This window comes from Vigna unguiculata, chromosome 4 (genome assembly GCF_004118075.2).
Source record: "Vigna unguiculata cultivar IT97K-499-35 chromosome 4, ASM411807v1, whole genome shotgun sequence".
NCBI classification, from domain to species: domain Eukaryota; kingdom Viridiplantae; phylum Streptophyta; class Magnoliopsida; order Fabales; family Fabaceae; genus Vigna; species Vigna unguiculata.
Window position 1 is genome coordinate 41735944 of NC_040282.1, and position 22941 is coordinate 41758884.

Below are 22941 nucleotides of genomic sequence, written 5' to 3' on the forward strand. Positions count from 1 at the left end.
CAAATATATTAGTCTTTATCTATAATTTTTAGAATATTTTTTCAAATGTTGACATGGAAATTTTCAATCAACCTTCATTAGGACTATTTTGGCCAATATCAATTGAGAAATTTTCCTGCTAATATCGAAAAGCCGATAAAAGAAAATCCTAGTACCAATGTTAAAAAAATTAATGTCGATTGATGTCAACCTAAGTAATTTGGTCATCTACAATAGAAAACAATTTCGATATACATTAATTTATAGAAAACAAACATCATCAGTATTATTTAAAAATATTTTAAAAAACTTGAAAAAAAAGATATAAGATATCATTGATATTAATATTTTGAATTATTGAGAATTCTTTGATATTTAAATATTGTTTGCACTAAATAACAATTGAAATGATTTATTAAAAAAATTCAAATTGAATCAATTTGAATTGGTTTATCTAAACAAAATATTTTGAGAAATCGAAACGAGATAAGCTCAAATTCAATATCTTTGATGTTTAGTAATAGTGAAATTTTCTATCGTCCTAAATTGAATTTGTGAGTAATACATTATAAAGCAATCACCACACTGAGAAACATTAGATATAATAAATTTCAAATTATAGTTTTCGTTCACCGAAGATTTAGAATAAATTGATTCAATATAAAATTTAGCAGAGCAACAAATTAATAATAATAAAATAATAAAGTGATTTTTTTTAAAATTTTTTAATCAATAAATCTATAATGATATATAGAACATAATTACTAATGTTTCTGAAACGCAATAACAATAGCCAAACACAACTTCTAGAGAAATGTTTGATTTGGAAAAAAAAAATTATATCATTGTCACTTATCAAATAATCCATTAAACTCATATGATCATCTCCTTTAAAATTGAGTGTTTCTGTTGTGAAAAAAATGGTTTTGCCTTCTATTTATTTACATTTATGATTCCTCCAACTTAAGTATAACATTTCTTTGTTCTGATAGCAAGTAAAATCCATGCAGGACAGAAACTTGACGAGGAGGAGACAATGGTTTTGTTTTATGCTGTCATGTGTATGCTACATCAAAGGGGTAATCTAGATATTTATGTAGAGATCATTTATCTAAAATACATTGTAAAATATCTAATGTTGTTTCGAACGCATTTTACAGTTCAACAATTACACAAGCTTTACATGTTTTATGACAACTACATAAAATCCTGCCTCTGCAAATTTCGTAAATAAATGGAAAGTATATCCCTAAAATACTACTTACTCTGTTCAGTGTCGAGCTTAGAATCAAGTCAAGGGCCAACCGATGAGGGACGGTGTCTTCTGCTCCCTTCAGATTCAGATCGGAATGCTGTAAAAAGATAATACGATTAGCAGCAGATATCGGCTTCCAATTAAATCATTAGTTTAAAAATTAACAATCAACAACTAACAAAAGAAATATTAGATAAAGTGATAAATGTATTAGCAAAAGAATGTAAATTCCATTTACGTAGTCAAATATTTATGCCTAACAAGATTGTAATTGAAAAGGTAGATAGTGAAGAGTATCAACACCTGTTGAAGAGGCAGAGAAACGAGAATTATTGCACATCTAATTTTAAACTTTAGAGCGAACACTTAGGTCTTCAATGTGAGCAATCTTGTTCCAGTCTTGGCCTTCGGGATTCTGACAACGTCGTTCCAACAATGGACAACTCCAGATCCGAAGAGAGGAGATGGATTCGGGGAGACCATCCTCCGGTAAGCATTGGAGGTTGGGACAGTCATAAAGTTTGAGATAGGAGAGGTGGCAGAGACCCTTGTACTCCATCTTTTTAAGATTTGGGCAGCGACAGATTTCTAGAGAAGTGATAGAGTGTGGTAGCAAAACTTCATCGGGAAAATACTCCACATCTATATATTCAATAGACAAGCTTTGAAGACATGTGTTGGTACCCAAGGTCTCTTTTAGGGAGGCTATAAGTTTCAAACTTGAAAGAGACACATCTTTTACATTTGGTGGCAAACCTCCGTCTGGGAACATCTCCACTTTTGGACAATTAATTATGTTTAGTACATAAAGAGACGGATGCAGGATTCTGATGCGTTTTGGCAACAACTTCAAATTCTCCGCTCCATCAATATCAATTAACAATAGCTGCGGAGCAGATAAACCTTCACTAGGAAATGAGTCAAATCGTGAGCAACTGCGAATTGACAACATCTCGAGACTAGTATGAGTGTGATCCTGTGAAATCATTTGTAGGTTACGACAGGATGACAATGTAAGATCCTTAAGGTTTGGGAAGAAATCGAGTGGAAAGGTTGTTAAAGAATCACAACTTTCAAAGATGCAAATTTGTTCAAGCAGATCAAAGCTACGACTCATTGAAATATTCATAATTGGAAAAACAAAAAAGGTCAAGGCTTCAAGTGAATTATGAGATACAGTATGCTCACACCTTTCGAGGCACGATGCTTTCCTTATATAAAGATTCTTTACATTAACAAGTTGATCTGGCAGACCTTTTAGCTTGGGACATTGATACACCGAGAGAATTTCAAGACGTGGAAAAGCAGCAGTCTTACGTTCACATTCTTCCAATTCCTTCATCTTTGAAAATTTCAAACTTTCCAAAGATGTAAACGAAGAAGAGCTATTCCCATAAAATTCATCACCAATGCTCACTATTCCATCAAATCCAATAATCTCAAGGGTCTTCAGAGATGACAATAGTCCAAGGGGAGGCAAACACAAACAATATTTACAGTCCTCCAGCCTTAAGGACACCAAATTTGATAATGAATTATCAAATACCCAACTTGGGAATTCTGTACCACCATAGTTCTCTATTGACAAATATTCCACGATTTTGGAAGGTTGTAGATTCTCCAATACTTTCTTTTCTTTCCTTGGATCATCAGGGATATGGTCTGACTCCCATTTTAACAGTAACTCCACAAGATCTTTATTTTTCAGATTTGCTTCTAATGCATCTAGAGGATTTACAATATTTTGCACCTCATTAATTGATAGTCTTCCATGAAGATTGAGGCATCCTAGATGCTTAGTACTAAACTCCTTATTTTTATCGATAAAAACCGGACTGAGTACTTGAAGATTCTTCAACTCTCCAAAATGCATTGGCATCTTTGTTACTTTTGTATTTTCAAATTCAATACAATGCAATTTGGTGAGTTTATGCAAATTTAAGGGCAACTCCTCCAGACTTGAACAATAGTTCAACTTCAAGATTAGCAAGTTATAGAGCAAACATGTTGATTCGGGTAATTTTTGTATCCCAGTTCTCGAAAGGTCTAAAGAATGGAGATGTTTAAGATCACCAACAGAATCAGGGACTTCTTTAAGCTCAGAATATCCATCCAAAGATAAGACACGTAAAAATTTAAAGTTGGAAAACAATTCATGTACCAAAATCTTGAATTGCAAAGGATAATAATCAATATTTCTTCCCCCGAATTCTTCATATGGAAAAAAAGAACGCAGTCTTTTAGCATCAGTGAAACTCCCAAAACCATCAAAACATTCTACGTCATCGAATGCAAATGAAAAATGACGAGTTTTTTTGGGGATGCAGTTTCCTTTATCAAATTTCAACCTGAAACAAAAATCTGCACAAACATATTTTGCCAAATCATTCAGAAGGTCATGCATGGAGAAATAGGTTTTGAAATCTGATTGAAGAAAGAAAGACCTCGTTAGTAAATCATTGAAATACTGTTCACCAATTTCTTCTACATTATTGATTTGTTGAGAGTGATGGAGAAAACCTTCAGCCATCCACAACAAAATTAATTCCTTCTTGTCAAATTCATGATCTTTCGGAAACAATGCACAATAAGCAAAGCATCGCTTGAGATGAGAAGGAAGGTGTTGATAACTCAGTAATAGAGCAGGGATAATTTTAACTTCTTTCGGCAAGTCCCATATGTCGTTTTCCAATACCCTCTTCCAATATGAAATGGATGACTCTTTGCAGAGAAGACTTCCAATTGTTTTCAAAGCAAGAGGTAATCCTTTGCACTTCTCAACTATCCTTCTACCAATCTCCTCTTTCTCATCATTCAATTCAAGATCATCATCTCTTAATGCATGTTTTTTAAAAACATTCCAGCATTCATCCCCTCGTAATTCCCTCAGGAGATGCACTTTTGACCTCATGTTAGAAGCAACTTTCTCAGCACGTGCTGTGACAAGAATTTTACTTCCTGGAGCCCCATAGCTAAGAGGAGTTCGAACAGCTTCCCATTCTTCTCCTCCTTCGTTCCAAACATCATCTAAAACAAGAAGAAATTTCCTTCCTGATATTTCGTCTTTCAATCTTCCATGAACCATTTCTAGGTTCCCGCTATCATCTTTAGAGTTAGTGATTGCCTCAAGAATTGTTTTTGTCACTGTCAAAACATCAAAATGATCGGAAACACAAACCCAAGCTTTGATATCAAATTTAGCCTCCTCCATCTTTGGGTCACGGTACACATGATGGGCGAGTGTGGTCTTACCCAATCCACCCATGCCCACAATGGAAAATATAGATGGATGGTTATCATTGTCGGTTTCAGATCTGAGCCAATTAAAGATAATTTCTTTGTCTGCATCTCTGCCATAGATAATACTTTCAACCACCAAAGAAGAAGATGGCAATTTCTGTGACACCTTACTATCAGAATAAGAAGTACCGTTTTTCAAACCAAGAGCATCCTTTTGCTGTTCAAGATATTTTAGTTTTTCTAGGACTTCTTTCATCTCTGATTCAATTTTCTTGTTAAATGAACTGAAAGTAGAGTTGAAGAAGGTAGATACCTTGTCAGTAAAGGTTTGATGTTCAGATCCAGCTTCCACTTGGCATCTGGTGAGTTCATAATCTATTTCACCCAAGAGATCCTCTGCATCAAAGACAGCCTCCTTGACAGAAAGAAGCCATTCTTTGACGTGTCGATCTGTGAACTGTTTCTGTTCTGCATCATCAGCAAGAGCATTGATGGAGTGCAGCATGATGTTCAAATTGCCGAGCAGCTTCTCATCAAGTTTTCTTCCACGAAAGAAATCTACAAATTGAGGAGAAGCCAGCCTGTCGAATGCAACCTGAAGAAATGCAGAAAGAAGAGCACCACCAACAACTTCTGCTGCCATGGTAGGAGTTGGAAATGGATTGAATGATGAATGGAAGTGTGAGATTTGAGATGGAGTTTACAACAGGGATTCAGTGCAGGGATGCTATACTGATGTTATGATTGAGCAATATAAGATGTGAACAGCAGAATATCCATTCAACGTTGTGATGAATGAAATTATGAAATCCTAGCTGTGGGCCCAGTGAAGCAATAATTGTTGAGTCTTTCTGATCACAAAAATGTTCACAGCTGTAATCCATGAATGTCTCACAATAAGAATCAGCACTGACATCTGACTTGGTATACAGTATTTTGAAACCAAAACTTTAAATGGGCGAAGGAAACTATAATTGTTTGGATATTCTCTAACTTTAAAATATAAAAAAGTAAATATCTTTTCTGCATCAATTATCTCATATTCATGTACTAATTCTCATCCTTTCTTTATTCACTTACTTGGCCATCTTAATCTAGTTTAGGATATGCAGTGAGTAACTTTTAATTATCCAAGATTTGGTTTATTAGTTTTTCTTTGCATCTTTAGCATATGCAGGGACCTCTTATTATTTTACAAGGTCTCAAGTTAGTTCCACTCTTATTTACAAATAGTAAGCTAATTTTTTTAAATATTGTTTCATTGACTAACTCGAAAGTGGGACCTGACATCTATTTGATATTATTTTTTTTAAGTACATACTAATTAGGTATTAAATTGGTTATGAGGACGAGATCTTGATATACGATTTTTTTGAAGAATACGGTGGTGGCCGTAACCTGTCATTTAAAGATGTTGACAGCAGATGTGGTAAAGAGAATTGGAGTTCAGCAGTTTTAAGCAATCATTGAAGAACAACTTGTAAAATGCTGAACCGGTTAACTTAGTCCCTAATCTGTTTTCATGATTCGATTTGTGTTTCCATTGCATAATTCACATTTCAATTCAGAGTTCTCATTTGTTCATCATGGTAGGTAATAGTTATGGTAGTTAATATAGTTGATCTTTCATTTTCAGATTTTACCACTGGTTCTGCATATTAGATTTCAGTTTCTGAATTCATTTTACAGTTCTATGCTTTGTTTAAGTTTAGTTTCATCATTTGAATCTTGTTCATACTTTAATTCCATTTTTGATTGCATATTTCAGTTTTTACCCCATTTTAGAAAGTTAGGTTTATTAGTTTAGTTAGTTTTCCCCATTTTAGAAATCTAATTCTGTACTTGTTCTTAGTATCAATTCTCGGTTTTAATTTACAATTAGTACGATTCTAGACTAAATTGCATGTTGCGTTCATGATTCAAACCATTTTATTGCATCTTAATTCAGTTTTGCATATCAATCTTCACAATGTCTATTTTTCGGTCACATACACTACTCACTAGTTTCATTTAGTTTGCTGTCTAACTTTGTTTACTGGTTTCAGTTTGTTGTTTTAGTTTAGTTTTCTGATTCTGAAGTCATTAATTACATTGATGTATTGATTCAAGTGTTCCAATTGTTGTCATAATCTATTTCATATCTTAGTTTCGGTCAGGCATTTTATCCTTCAGTTTTGTCAAGTTTTCATTTCCAATCAGACATTTCATCGAACACTTTTTGTTTTTTCATGGTTACTCACTGTTTTTCGTGCTTTCCATTGTTGTTTCAAGTTTCATTCCCCTTTTCATTGCTTTATATGTTTTCATTAGTCAATTCTTGCCACTCTAATTCATTCTCACATTGGTTTTTGCAACTTTACTCACTTTGCTGTCATGCATTTTAACTCTGCGTTCATGTGTTTTTCAGATATTGTTTTTAGCGCAGTTCTTTGTTCCTATTTCATGCTTTAGGATAGCCCTTTTAGTTTTAATTTTCATTTACACTTTCTTGCTTTAAAAACCCCACAATATTTGCATTTCATTCTCGGCCAGACTTATACAATCAACTACTTGAATCATGTTTCCTCATATTGATACCTCGGTTGATCCTATACCACCTTAAGCGTAACTTCAAATGTTGTTTGAATCTGAATCTGAATGCGATAAAGGGTTCAACACCTGCTTTCTTGTAGTTGCAACAATGTCCTTTCTTGAACAAGGAGATGTATTGTAGAAATTCTTATTAATGTCTTTTTAAGAGTGTCGGTTATCTAGCATTGAGCTTAGTTCATTCTTTCAGATCTTTGAGATCCTCTTCAAAAGACAAGCTTTCACATCGACGGCTACCAATGATCGACATAAATCAATTCCTCACGAGGATCACGTAAAAAGTAATGCATCCAATAAAAAATTACAATGAAATGAATATGTGGTCTTTAATAAAGTCATGGTTAAATAAAAATAGAAACTTTAGTAAACAAACATTAACGACGAAACAGATTAGACAAAAGTACTCTTCATGAGATGCACCACCACTGAAGAAGACCGTTCAAACAGTATCACCAAACCACCACCTTTTCCTCGTCAGAGATGAAACCCTAAGTCGGAAGAGCGTTTCTACATTTTTTTTTTAGTGAGAATGAGAAGAAAACATGTGGATATATAAATAAGGAGAAACTTATAATCGCTTGTGGATCAACGTAAGCGATATAATTTTGGTCGAATGTTAAACAACTAAACATAAATTTTCTCGTTTATGTCAATACATAAGAAATCAACCTAAAATTGTTCGATTTATTTACTAAAATGTCATTACACATTTGTTGTTTTTACTTCATATATTAATTAGGTGGCATCAAAGATATTTTTTTGTGTTAATAAATGTAAAACAATTATAATGAAATATAATAAACTAAATAAAATAATTTCCTTATCTTATTTTCAATATTTGAATTATAACTTTGTCAATTTCCTTTTCTTTTTTTTATCAAGACCTACTATTTGCCCTAATACCTTTATCATCTCTTCTCTCACTTCCTTTATCAAGACCTACTATTTTATATCAATACTTTATCAAGACCTACTATTTGCTCTAATTCCTTTAGAATTTCTAGGTCTTCGCTATCATTTTCAGATTTAGTGCTTTTCTCAAGAATAGTTTTTGTCTCTGTCAAAACATTGATCAAAAACATAGACCCAATCACATTTAGCCTCTTCAATCTTTGGATCATTATATACATTTTGGACGAGTGTGGTCTTACCCAACCCACCCATGCCCACAATGGAAAGTATAGATGAAAGGTTATTGTCTGTTTGAGAAGTAAAGCCAATCAAAGATCATTTCTTTATCCGTATCTCAGCCATGAATAAAGATCATTTGTATATAAAATATATTGTAAAAGATCTATTGCTTCTTCCATTAACAAATACAAAGACCGTTTTCGGTACAACAAATACTCAAACTTTACATAACTAATCTACATCAGGTCACTGCTACACAAATACTCCTCTCCTAATCTTATAAACAAATGAAAGCCCAAAAGGGAAAAAAATTAAAAGCTATTGGCAATTCTCACTACTTCCATGCCCTTCCCCAACTTAGCAAGAAATCAAATACAATTTCAAGGTCTAAGAATTTCAAGGTTTAAGAATGTATGTTTAGAAGCATTCACATCTCACAACTCCCTTTGCTTCAATCTCTCTCTGAGGTGTATTAGTTTTCCCTGGACCTGTTTAGGTAACTCATCATCAGATAAGCCAATTTCAATGCCTTCTACTTGTTCTCTCTGTATAATATCATGGTACATTGGCAGAAACCGACTTTGGAAAGACCTATAGCAGAAATAGGGTAGCAACACACACACAACAACCAAAAGGGTCACTAGCCAATACAAACCACTGGGAGCACATGCTTCCACAAAAACCATGTAAGATGTTGTGGATATTTCTGGAGAGAGGTAGCCATAGACCAACACAAAGACATACCAGAAGGCGATGCTGCCCCATATAAAAAAATGTTGTATCCAAGTAAAGTAATTGATGGATAGTGCCATTTGGCAATTCACAGTCCACACCACACATGTATACATTGTCACCCCAAGTATTTCAAAATCAACCACCTTACCATCTCTTCTGAAGGCTTGATTCAACACAGAATTAGTGGTTAAGAAGAAGATCACTAAAGAACTAAGAACTCCATTCAACATCCACCCAAGAATCCGGGGCCAGCTGAACAGGGTGTCTTCTACTCCCTCTAGATATAGAAAGGGATACTGTAATATAGACAAGAACTAATCATTATTCATAATCAAGAACCACAGAAGAAATCACTAGACATGTCAGCCAAACAATAGCATTAGAATTTTACACAGTAATTCAGACACAGTAATCCGAGGCATTCAGAGATAACGCTTTAGGAAGAACTCTACAAAGCAGATGTATTCAGACACAGAGAAACTAGAGAAACAAATCTTTAAAAATGTCAAAAAGCATCCAAATCAGTAATGGCATATTTTGAGTGAATGTAGGAACATCACTGCTAGAAAACTCCTTTTTCCATCGCCTTAAGGCAGAGCCAAGACTTTTACAAAATGAAATATTAAATATAAACTCTAGTGTGAACATATACTAATTATAAATTATGTATTCAACTCAAAAGGTCCAAGATAAACTGGTAATATAAAGATCACATAGAGCAAAAAAGTATACAGTTCCTGTCTTATAAGGAGAATCGTATATGTCTATCTTCTGGTTCTTCGATATTCTTTAATACATACAAAAGCAAATTTAATAAAACAAGAAAAAAGAGAATATAGTACCTTTAGGCAAAGTTTGGCAGAAACATCCTGATCAAAAACACCTAGAGCGATTACTGGAAGTGAAGTGAAGAAGACATTGTAAAATGACATGTACCAATCATTGTAAGCAGCTTGACCAGAGAAAGAAGCATATGCCTCAAACCAAAAAAGGGTAAATCCAAATGCAATGTTTTTATAGAAAAAATAGCATATCTGCATAAAAGAATTCAACAAGATATCAGCAGCAATTTTTTTTTTTCCGACAAAGTTGTCTAATTTTTATCTAAACAAGTGTGATATGGTATAATGCATTCCCAAACACATGCATTCTTACATAGCAGACAGAAAATTGTGAGATCTTTTTCATCTGGGGACTAAACCAATCTACTCATGGACAGACTTCTATATAAGAAGCAACTAGAACTTCTTGTAAAACTCAGTTTTCAAATAATGAAATAAAGTTTCTTTTCTATCTTTTGTTATTTCTTGAATTCTGTTATTCTCTCTTTTCTGTTACTTCAGAACATTGAGGAACTAAAGTTGGACTGTGAAACAATTGAATAGGTGAACCCTAAATCTTTAAGAGTGAGAAATAGATGGATGCATGGTTTTACCATCATTGATATACGACGATAACACCAATGGCCATGTACCAACAAAAGACGTTCCAGAAACCGGAATTGAGCTATAGCAAAATCACTTGCCATTACAGCCTGCAGTCAACATTTATTCACAAATATCAGAAATTGGGACCCTGTCATTCAAACTCAATTCATCATTAGCTTATCATTCAAAAATTGGCATGTACATTCAAAAATGTTAATGATGTGTGTAGGATGGCTGGTTTGGAGTAGTTGTTACTAAAACAAATGTTTTTATATACCTATTACTTGTTATTTGGTGATGGTTTACTTTTCATTTGTTCTTCTTATGATTGTGGTGTAGTTTTAAACAATGACTTCAGTGGGTAGTTATTAGGCAATTCAGTTACGTTCATATAAAGCTTATGAGTTTCCCATGGATATGAAACAGTGAAGTTTTCATTTCCTTTGCCTCTGCAGAAATTAAAGTTCTGGATTTCTTTCCTTATTGGATTTAAAAACAGAGAAAAGGTACTAGAAAAATTCAGTAGATAATCATCAATGCTAATATGATAGGGAACACAATTATGTTAAAAACTAAGTACAAAACCACTCAAATTCTAACCTTTCAAGTTATTAAACACCTTTGGGTATTAGTCTAGATGTGAAAAAAGAAAGGGAAGTCATTGTATGGAAAGTAATGGGCAAGATAACCGATTAAACTAAGAATATTTCCCAATATTCCTCTGAGGTAATGAATAGATGTCAAACCAACTTGTTTCAGAGTTCATAAAATGGGATTTGGCACCTGAACACAGTTTTTGAAAGATAGACGTTTATCCTAACAAGCCTGAAGGAAACAATTAATGGCTTTAACATTACCTGCATCCCTTCCGCACCACTAATACCAACTCCAATATCGGCCTCCTGAAGCATGCCAACATCATTTGCCCCATCACCAATGGACAATGTTGTCTTCCCCGTTCCCAATTTTACCAACCTTGTAACCTGCATATTTTTTTTTGTTTGACATGATTATAATATTTTAACAACCCAAGCTATGGTTATACTCAACTACTCAATGAATGTATATTATTTATATGACAGAAATTCAAATTGCACACCCATAGTACTCACACGAGCTTTCTGTTTGGGTGAAGATCGACAACATATGACAGAAGCACAACTAATGGCAAGCTCAAAGAAGGACCTTTCCAAATTCTTGCTAAGAGAATAATCCAAGGACTTCCCATCGATTATCAAGCCAAACCCAGAAGAACTTCCTTTATTTTCATTAGAACTCTCTTTTGCAGAGTTGATTTGTGAGATTCCTTCTCCAATTTGCTTCTTAATGCTTTCAAGAGAAGCCTAAGAAATTTTTGTATCAAAGATCTACAATAGTGAGAGAAAATTAAATTCCAAAAAAATTCTAAGGCCGTGTACCTTTGCTAGAGCCTGCTTGTCCCCTTGTTTTTCCAAGTATAGGATATCTGAGGAATCAAGAGTGATCACTATCTTTTTCATGTCCTTTCTAAGTAAACTGCAAGCATACCTGTACAAAGAAAAGGGTGTAAAATAAGTTCAATTTTACACAACCTTCTCATAAAAAGAATCTAGAACAAGCCTTGCTAATGTACCCTATGTTGACAGCAGTTTCCATCTTGTCTCCGGTCAATACCCATAATTTGATTTTTGCCCGTGCAAGCTTTTCAATACACTCAGGAACCTGTATTTCCATGTCGAATAAGCTCTATTAACTAATCAAGAACAAAGGTGTTTAGTAACTCATTTTTTTCCCTGTTTCAGTGGTCTATGTCTGAAGCCAAAGTTCAATTTTTGTCAGAAACTTCTATTTTGTTCTCACTGGGTATACAATTGTTGGAAACTTGCCTTGCAAAGACTTGCATAATTAGAATTAGGAAGATTAAAAACTCTGTACTTACCCCCTTTTGCAGTCTATCCTCAACTGCAGTAGCACCGAGAAGTATTAAATCTCTTTCCATCTTGTCAGCAGCTGCATCCACAAGTGCATCTCGGTCTTCTGTTACAGAAGTTTTGACCTTTGAAAACTCCTTATCCCATAACTTATACTCTTCTTCATCAAGTTCACGGTATGTGACTACAAGGGTTCTTAAACCAGCCTCGGCGTACCTTTTGATATGATCCCTGGTTTCAACCTCAAACTGTCTTCCATCTTTTGAGAGCCTTTCAAACATTACACTGAATATATGCAGCAAAATACACAATTTGATGTAACTACATGCAACTTACTATTAACAACTCCATTATTCAAAAAGCATGGGATAATAATTGAAACCTGTCTGCACCCTTGCTTAGAAGCAATAATTGGTTTTCCTCATTCCTCACTATCACTGACATTCTTTTGCGGGAACTGCTGAACTCCAAGACATGCAGAAGCTGGTACACTCTACTAGTCAAAAATTAAACCAACGAACAGTAAATTAAAAACAGATTTTTTAAAATATGAAAATGCAACAAAATTATAATATGATATGAAAAGACTTGTTCAAAGCTTCTTAAATTGGTCTCTCTGCGCGGACCAGATGTATCAAACAGGTCCAAATCTATTGACAGAATTTATCAGAAATAAAGACAAAGAATACAAACTAGAAATGTATACCACTCAATGGCAGTATATGAATCAAATAATTTATAAATTTTCAAGTAGAATTTTCTCTTAGTAAAAGTTATAGATGATTCTTCTATTCATAGGAATTGAATATAGGTACTAAGAGGTTTTCAACAATTCACACACCTGTGATAAAAATGATTTTCTTATAGTTGGTAAATTTTGTTTACATTTGTTTTGCTTCTCTTTTTCAAGATATTGAATCTTACGACCTTTACTATTATCCTTTTTCAGCCAATGTTCTTCCAAACAAGAAAGGATTTAATTATTCCCCTCAATCTTTCATCCTAAAAACAGAAACACAGACACTTTCTGAGAATCTTTACCTTTACATGTGCTTTTGCAGAAAGGGAAATTTCCCTACAACTATAACTTTTATCATCCAACAACAGAAAATTCATAATTGACTTTTTCTTTTATGGGTCTTATATGCAATGAAATCAGTTGAATAGATATATGAAGATGTAAACGGAATGGCAAACCAAAACTTTGAAAATCCTGCTATAATTTTGTTTTAGTGAGAATCCTGATAAAACTTTGTTGACAACAGAAGCTGAACTACTCTATTAAATGAAAACTATATAATCTAATCTGAGATGATAACTTTGACCACCAACATTGTGGCGAACATATCAGAAAATGAGGCAGATATGTATAACTAAAACAGACATGGTAAAAGGAGCTAGCCAACCTGTCAACCTTTTTTCCAATTTCATAATTCAATTCGTGCAATGATATGCTTGTTTGTGTCCTTGCAAAAAACTCAAAACCAAGCTCCCTTGCTGCTATGACAAAAGCTGCTTCATCTGGTGACTCGGCCTCATAGGAAATTTCTCCGGACTCTTTATCTTCATCTGGAATAGCTGTGTGACAAATAGCTAAAACTCGGAAGAATTTCTGTATGAAATCTGGATATGGTTCATTAACCCATTGTCCGTTCACTATGCGCTCGTCTCTAAAATTAAAGCCCTTAACTGGATGCAGAGAATCAACTGACTCATTACTCTGGCCCAAGAAATCAGATGATCCACCATCATCATCAGATTCCCCACCTTTTCCTCTCCTAGCAAGTGCCTTCTCCACTTCTGTCATACCACGACCATATGCAATGCCCCCTATTGAACATTTCACAAACTCCATTGAGTTACATGTCAAAGTACCAGTTTTGTCACTCAATATTGTATCAACCTGGCCAAGTTCCTCATTCAAATTAGACGTGCGTGCATGAGCCGGCCTATCAGATTCTTCATAATACATTTCTTGGTCTTGGTTGATGAAAATGCTCTGCAGAACTTTCACAATTTCTATGGACACGTAAAGTGATATCGGAATTAGATATCCATACAACATAATGGCAGTCAAAAAATGAAGGAGAGCAGCAAGTGTTGCCCTTCTGGGATCATAGAACACAGTTGCATTGTCCGGACGAAGATACCATCTTCTATACCTTCCACCACTAATATCCCTTTTGGTCTCAATACCAAAAAAGACAGAACCAATAAAGGATATCAAAACCAAGGTACTGAAGAGGATGTAGATTATCTTATCCATTTTCCTCTCAATTTTGCTTCTCTTGGACGGAGGATCGGTCGAATTCTGCATAACTTTCGTATCATGGCCGGTAAAGATAACAATGCCATAGATAAAATCAGTGTTTTTCAACTTAGAATCTCTTAACAAGATCTGCTGCAAGGAAAGAGGATATTCTTTACCATCATGTTGTAAAGTTCCAATAAATGAGTACAGATTTTCATTGGGATCCTCACATTTAACCACAGCCCTAAACTTTTGTAGAGATTTTTCATCATGAAGATGAACTGTCACCTCCAAAGCATGCTTTAATTTTAGATTAGTTTCTCCATCAAGATTCATAGTCTCGACATAACAAACCCCATCACCATAGCTTGATGAAAGCAAAAGAAGATCAGCAGGAAAGTATTCATCCTTGTACACTTTAATGATATCACCAACACGGAGTTTCTTCCATCTAGTCTCCGTAAATGTATAATTTCTACCATATACCTGAACCTTTCTGTTGTTTGCCTCTACATCCTGAAGAAATACATGAATGATATGTAGGGTACATCAATGGGGGAAAAAGCTTTCCAGAAAACACAAAGATTTAAAAGAAATCAACCAAAAGGGTGACTCAACAGAACACAAAAAGTCAAGTACATCCTAAGCAAATGACTAAGAGAAAAGAATATTCAAAAAAGGCTAAACAAGTTACATAGGCATATAGCAGAACTTAATTACATGACATAATAATAGTGTGCATCAGAATCATCTCGTAGAATTGAATTGTCTTTTTAAGAATCAAGAAAGATGAAAATTATCAAACACAAATTGACATGTACAAGAATTATATTATACTACATATGTTCAAAGATAAAGGAGAGTTTTGCAATACCCCTTTTTTCCACTTTTCAGAAACAAAGGAGAATTCAAATATAATAATTTTCTAATATTAGAGCATTGTAAGATAAGGAACCTACTCGTTGATCATCTATAGTAACCAGTAAGGGGAAAATTACTCTCGTTTTTCTATTAATTCATAACTTTCATTATACCAAAAACAGAAAACTAATACCTGTTTTCTCCTCCTCCAATCTTCCACAGCTTCCTTGGCCATAGTAGCTCCAATCACAACCAGCAAAGGAGCAACAATACTCAGAGCAGTAAAAGGTGCCAATGGACTAAAGGAAACACACGCAACAATGAGAAAGTAGATATTTGCAACCCTTCTGAACTGCTCAAACAAAGACTTTGGGATAAAATTAAAAGCTGTATACTTGGTAGTTGAAACATAATTGCCTCCATAACTCAACTGAACTGCTTCAGGGTTATCTGGATCATTGCAGTACACAACCCTGGAGTACCCTTTCTGCCCAATTTGGGAATGGCCATCTCTGAAAGGAGATTTCAAACAAGAAAAACTGTACAGTTTGCTGAAATGTATCCTCCTTTTGCTTCTCCCTCCAGGCATTTTCCAAATGGGGTGTGTAAGTGTGTAAGTTGTGTAAGTCTTTTCTCTTCACACACAAAACCCAGTTATTCCTCTACTTCTCCAAGGGATCAAAGAAGCACCCATCATTCATAACCCCGTCAAGCACAGATTTTGATCCTCACCTTCTATGAGCAGAATGAAAGCACCAAAGTACAAGGCCAGAAATTTTAAAAATAATAATAAAAATAATGAAAATTAGGCCAACCCCTTCACCTAAAAATGTCTACACTCAATTAATATGACAAGAACCACCCAACATGGCAAGTCAAAGATAAAACAATGGAAACAGAGAAAAAAAAAGCAAACAAGCTTTGATCCCTTCAAACAAGAACACAAAGCCACAATCACAGCCAAAATGAGCTAGAAAAAGTGTGCTCTGAAATTTGAAAACCCCTTAAGGTAAAACTTTGGGAATTCCTTCCCCTCAATGGAAGCTGCAGATGTCTCTTCCTTGCAAGTCCAACCAAACTGTTTGTGGAGAGAGAAACAAAGAAAGAGAGAGAGAGAGAGAGAGAGAGAGAGAGAGAGAGAGAGAGAAAGGATCAAAAAGTAAGAGCTTGGTATGAGTAGCAGTTAACTTTGCCGCTTCTAAAAGCAAACAAATGAGAGAGACAGAGAAACATTGATAGAACCGACTACCGAGCTGGTCATTACTATTAGTTTAGTATTCTGCTAAAATTTACTGTCTTTCGCTTCGATTCATTCACCAAAGAAAACATGACAAAAATAAAAATAAGAAGTAGACCGAAAAACAGGTGAATAATACTGAATAAAAAAATAATGACAATAATAGAAACAGTATAATAGTATAGTGTACCCTTTGTTTGCATGAAGAAGAGTAGCACTTAGATGGAAAAGTTGGTGCAATCCACAAACACTTTTTGACGTTTTTGTTTGTTGCTTTGTAACACGTGTTGTTACATTGACAACAACAAACCCTGATGATACAGATAGATACTTCTTCCTTGTCCTCTGTCACAAACTCTCACTCATTTCCTCTGGTTAATATATTTTATTGCCTTCATTCTACTTTTTCTCATTTTCTTATTATTATTTCAACAATTTTATCATCATATCTTTTCCAAATTCTTTTAATAAATACTCTTAATCAAGAAACTCAGAGAGAGACAGAACCTTATTCCAATGGTATAATTTTATTTACTTTACTGCTTGGTTAAATTATTCTTTGGTCTGTGTTTTATTAATGAAAATATAATTTTGTCTCTTGATTTGTAAAATCATAACAATGGCATGTTGATTCCAACAGTAGTAAGAAACAAGAAAAGGAGTCACCATCATCCCAGCCATGAAGAAAGAAAACTGGAAATGGACATGCAAAGTGATAACGTTTGGATATGAATAGAAACTTCCAAAAGTTACCATGACAAGTTAAGGGCATGTGACCCTGCACAACCTCACAAGTCTAGGGCATGTGCCTCTGCATCTTCTTCCATTAATATGTTGGGAAATCAAATTAAACCCTTGTCATTTGCTGCTTCCTACTCCAATATCCAACATAAATATATATATATATATATATATATATATATATATATATATATATATATATATATATATATATATGTGTGTGTGGATGTGTGTAAAGAAAATATTAGAGATCAAAAGGAAAACTTTCAGAATTTATTGTAGATGTAACACAATGAATTTGAAGAAAACGTTTCTATCTGTTTATGCTGATTTATGCAGATTTACATGAAAAAGGAACTGTGAAATTCTTACTCTACTTCACCCCTCAAATAAGAAATGAAATAAGTTGATAAAAAGAAAAAATAATAGACAATTTCATTGAATTCACATATAATTTTTTAAATGTGTATAATTTTCTAAAAACACTATTTAGTGAATCTTATAATTAATATAATATATTTTTTATTTTATCACATTTATAAAATCTTTCTTTCATTTTTACTGTTTTTTCTTAATTTAAATAATTTTACTCTTTACTTTGTTTCTCTATCTTTTTTTCACTCTCTAATTAAACCAAAGCTTACTCTAAAATTATATATTCTTAAGTATATTTATGTTTTATAGTTCAGTTCTTTAGATTTAGTATTTAAAAGTTAAAAATGCATTTTTTTTTCAAATTTAAAGGACTAAAAAGTTTTAAGAAAAAGAAAAGGCAAAACAAGATTCATCTAAAACTTTAGAAACTTAAGCGATTTTTTAAATTAGGGTAGACTTTTGGAATAAAAGTATTTTAAAAAGTATGACGTTAATAACACCTAGCCAGCAATTATTTTTGCTTTAACTTTTCCGTGGATTTTGTGGCAGAGCTTTTCCATTTTTATTATATACTTTGGAAAAGATTTTTTTTTTCATTTTTCACGATTAATATTTAATTTTTTTTTCATATCTCTTCACTTTTTCAGACGAGGTTTATTTTTTCATTGTATTTTAGGTATGAAGTTTGCTATACTTTATAGTTAGTAGTTGGATTAAGACATAATTAATCACAATATAATATAAGCTTTTCATACTATATAATAGTTTAAAGAGATAAGGAATTTCTCCGGTGGGACCTACCCTAGACCTAAATCACAACAACACAACACAACCTTCATAAAGTTAAGTAAGCATTGCATTCATGGTCATATAGAAAAATAGTAGAAGGTATATAAAATAAAATAAAAAAATTAAACATAAGCATTTGGGAGTAAACCATGATATAAAAGGAGAATGATACTTTAACCCATTTTTTTTGACCCGTTTTTAACTTATCATTTCAATGACCATTAGATCATCACATCACATCACTAAAAAAAAATAAAAAAAATGATCTAATGATGATTGAAGTAATGAATTAAAAGTAGATAAAAAAAGTGGGTTAAAATATTTGAAATAAAAATCCATTATTTTAATGATTAATTTATAAGTGTTGTATTATAAAGAAATAAGAATAGAGTTATTATGTGTGTGTAAGAATTGAGGAGGAAAGTAAGTAGTAATGGTGACATGTGGTCCTGTCCTAAAATTGAGGGCAACTTGGCAGTTGGTACCTTTGAATAGGGTTGGAAAATTCCCAAACATGGCATGACACATGCTATCACCCCATCATGGCCACCTTTCTCTCAAACAAACACCAATGCTTATCCTTTTATTCTCTACATTACATACTAGATGTGTTCAAGGAATCTAGATACACATGTTATATATTCTTAATTTATATATAAAATCAATTGCTTATATATGTATTTTTTTAATTTTTTAATTTTTGACTTTGACTTATTATGATGAAATCATAAAAAAAACATGGATTAAATATGTTTATGTCCCTTAACTTTAAGTGAAAATTGAAATTAGACCATTTTTGAAATTTTGATCTAATTTAGTTTCTCAACTTTAGAACTGTGTGGATTTTGTATTTTCAACCAGATTTTGTTAAATTTATTTAACGTTCCAATCGGATTTCATGATAATATTTGAATTGTTTACACAGTTTGACACATTTTCGCTTCAATATTACCTAAGAAGCTATCATGAAATATGTTTGAATCGTCAAATAAATTTAACAAAATTTGAAAATAAATTTAATAAAATTTTGATTAAAAAGACTAAATTCACATAATTCTAAAGTTAGAAGACTAAATTGGATCAAAATTTTAAAAAATGACTAATTTCAATTTTCACTTAAAGTTAAGGGACAAAAATATATTTAATCTTAAAAAAAAAATAGAGTTTGACTATCATGATTTATTTGTAATATACATAACCATTCATATAGTTAGCTAATTTATCTCAATATGGATTTAAGTTCGATTAAATTGAAGAAGTATATTTTTTTTTCAATGTGGCTTTAACTCAATTTTATTATTAGTAGGCTAAGTGAGTTTGGATTAAGTTGAAGTACATTCATATACAATTTATCAATATTAATTTTGTATAATTGTTTTATTATGACTATTTATTTCTTTTAGTTAAATAAATTGACATTTTTAGTTCTTTTTTAATATTAGAATATTATTCGATAGTATTTAAATATTTTGAATGTTTAAATTATTTATCCGTATAACTATATGAGCTAACATTTTTAGTTTTACTTACTAGTCTTTATAATATCATTTTCTAATCAAAATAAATTTTACTAAATGGGTTAACACACTCATCATATTAGTGGGTTAAGTCATTCCACTTTAATATTACTATAATAAATATATAAAATAAAATAAATTATATTTATATAATTTAATTCTTCTAATTCTTCTAATTCTTCTAATTCGAGATATATTGAATTAGATTGTAAAATTTATAATCCACTTTAATATCCCAATTCAACTCATCCACGTCTATCCGTAAACGATAGATATTTTCTGTAATAATATATATATATATATATATATATATATATATATATATATATATATATATATATATATATATATATATATATATTCCTAAATAAAACAATTTCCACTTGATAATTAATAAGTTAATTCTTTATTATAAAATTTAATTTAAAATCATATATTATTATATTATTAAAGTAAGTTATGTTGACTTGACGATTTATTTTTCTTAGATGTTAAATTATTATTGTTATTAAAAAGTAGGGTTTGTATCATTCAGCTTTAAGTTCATGATGCTATTGACCCATTTGCTCATTAGATGTGTAGACAAGACATTTTGCCGTCCTGGAATTTGTCACTTTGGTTGTTTTTTTTTCGTAGAACTTAATATTACTTTCATGTTCTATTATTAAATTTCAAATTAATTTCTAATTAAATTTAAATCTTAAATTCTAATTAATTAGAGATTAATTTAAAATATAATAATAGAAAACAATTGTGAGAAATTAATTTAAACTCTAATCTATACCTTAATTATAATTTTTTATTAATATTAAGATTATTTTAGATATTAATCATTTGTAATTTTAAAATAACTTTTAATTTAGTCAATATAATAATTAATTAATTTTTATAAATTGATTATTTAATGATTTTTTACAATGTTATATATGGATACCAAGTTATTTATTTAGTAAAATTATATTTTATCTCTTATATTCATCACTTCCATTTATATTTCTCTCATATGAAACAATTCTATGAAAATACTTCCATTTTTCTTAAATTTTTTCTTTTCATTTTCTCTTTCGAATTTCTTTTTCAAAATGTATTCATTGAAATGATGAAATTTAATAAACAATAAATATGATGAAGGTACTAGGCAGTAAATGTGGTGATAAGAGAGCCACGTGTACATATGACCCACTTTACATGTAGGGCCACGTCAGCATAAATTAGGGTTGTAGTAAAACGTGTCAAACCCTACAACGTACAAGTAAACCTGTCACAGACCCTCCTCCTTATTATTATTTTTCTCATTATTTTGTGTATCAACATTTTTCTTTTAATGGTAAAATTTTATTATGTTAGATTAATAATAATTACTGAAATTAATTTATGATATAATTGATGAAAAGTAGCAAAAAAAATGAAAAGAATATATAATCGAGAAAAGACGAAAAAAAATAATAATACAGTGCTTGTTACACTTCAATGTTTGGCCATTTATTTTCTTTCTGTATAAAGAAATTAATGTGCATATTTATATGGTTGCTTGTTTATATTGCAAAAGTGAAAGAAATAATAGAGAGGAAAATGACATTTTCTTATTACATTATGGATAGACAGAGACGTGGTATTTATCCATAATTTAATGAATAATATATATGGTATGGTAGAAAGAGAGAAAATAGAGATAATATTGAAGAATTTTGTTCATTTTTAGAAGCATGAAAAGTATAATATTAAATGAACATGATTGAAATTATTGATAGATATATTCTATAAAGTGACACAAGTTTGAAACCTTGGAACACACATTGTGCTGTGCATGATGTCTTGCTTCAAATCATGTTAATAAGAAGAATTTTGTGTGGCGTGTCGTTTTTGGTTTTCAAACATTTTGGTCTCTAAAATGTTTTGTATTCTTTGGTTATGTAGTTAGCACAAGTTATTCCTCTCTTAAAGGGAAAGTGTATATTCCCCATGTGACACAAAGAGAAAAAAAAAATTATTGGATTTTTCGAGAGAGAGTTATCGGAGAGATATAACACCAATGAAACATAAACATAAATTCACACATTGAAATTGATATCACTCTTAACCAAAAATTTTAAGATAATGAGTTTATGGGTCTTGATCGTTATATGATATTTCACTTTCTTATTTTTACTCAATATAAAATTTAGACTCACACTTGAATTTTCAACAAAATAAATTCGTTTATGTAATTGTACGTAGGCTTATAAATTAAACATTGTCACACCTATACGAACCAAAGGTTGGTTATACAACCATTTTATAAATTGGAATGGCTTGTTATTTTGTTTTAAACAATTTCGTGGTTTTTTATGAGAACTTATTTCATAGCATTTATCAATTTTAAATTTTATATAAGAAAATATAGAAAGCCTTCAAAGTATAGTAAATCAATCATATATATTATGATTAATTTTCGTTCAATTATAATACAATATAATTTTATACAAATTGTAGATCGGGCATTTGCTTATTTGTTGATAAGGAATATATACAAATTATAAATTATAATTTAGGTTGTTATTATAATTGACAATTTAGGCTAATCGTATTATTTGTAAATTGATTTTTATCATGTTCATGCAATAATAATGAAATTTTCAAGATGGTTTGCTAAATAAAATTTTATACATAAGATATATTTCAATAATATGTGAAATTATATTATTTCATCATTTATAGGTGTATCAAAAGATTATCAACATTCGAGATTTTTTTTTGTGAAACAAAGTGCTAATTACGAATAATAAATATTAATATCGGCAAAGAACTGATCCATTGAAAATCTCATGTGAATCTTCAAATTTTTAAATGAGGGTAATAGCTCAAAATGTAAATAATGGTCCCAACTTTTCTTTCACCATATTACCGATGTATTCTCAACAAGAG

The 22941-nt window shown here is 31.7% G+C and overlaps 2 protein-coding genes across 4 annotated transcripts; both read right to left on the reverse strand.

Annotated features, from left to right (window-relative positions):
- Positions 1–1041: 1041 nt before the first annotated feature.
- LOC114180350 (putative disease resistance RPP13-like protein 1) lies at positions 1042–5374 on the reverse strand. 2 transcript variants are annotated; one of them, XM_028066652.1, is made up of 2 exons: positions 1538–5367; positions 1042–1331 (listed from the first exon to the last, which is right to left on the reverse strand). In XM_028066652.1, exon 1 carries the CDS (start codon positions 5115–5117, stop codon positions 1581–1583), a length of 3537 nt encoding a protein of 1178 aa, XP_027922453.1. In that variant the 5' UTR covers positions 5118–5367; the 3' UTR covers positions 1042–1331; positions 1538–1580. The 2 variants fall into 2 exon arrangements, with proteins under 2 accessions (XP_027922453.1, XP_027922454.1); XM_028066653.1 differs by lacking the exon at positions 1042–1331 and having other exon boundaries at positions 1865–2210; positions 2425–5374.
- Positions 5375–8335: 2961 nt separating this feature from the next.
- Positions 8336–16652, reverse strand: LOC114181875 (probable phospholipid-transporting ATPase 8). Of its 2 annotated transcripts, none has more exons than XM_028068490.1 (11): positions 15572–16652; positions 13673–15033; positions 12649–12762; positions 12275–12551; positions 11969–12057; positions 11775–11883; positions 11469–11699; positions 11214–11339; positions 10365–10463; positions 9772–9963; positions 8336–9225 (listed from the first exon to the last, which is right to left on the reverse strand). In XM_028068490.1, exons 1-11 carry the CDS (start codon positions 15965–15967, stop codon positions 8629–8631), a joined length of 3591 nt encoding a protein of 1196 aa, XP_027924291.1. In that variant the 5' UTR covers positions 15968–16652; the 3' UTR covers positions 8336–8628. The 2 variants fall into 2 exon arrangements, with proteins under 2 accessions (XP_027924291.1, XP_027924292.1); XM_028068491.1 differs by having other exon boundaries at positions 12649–12759; positions 15572–16650.
- Between the last annotated feature and the right edge of the window lie 6289 nt (positions 16653–22941).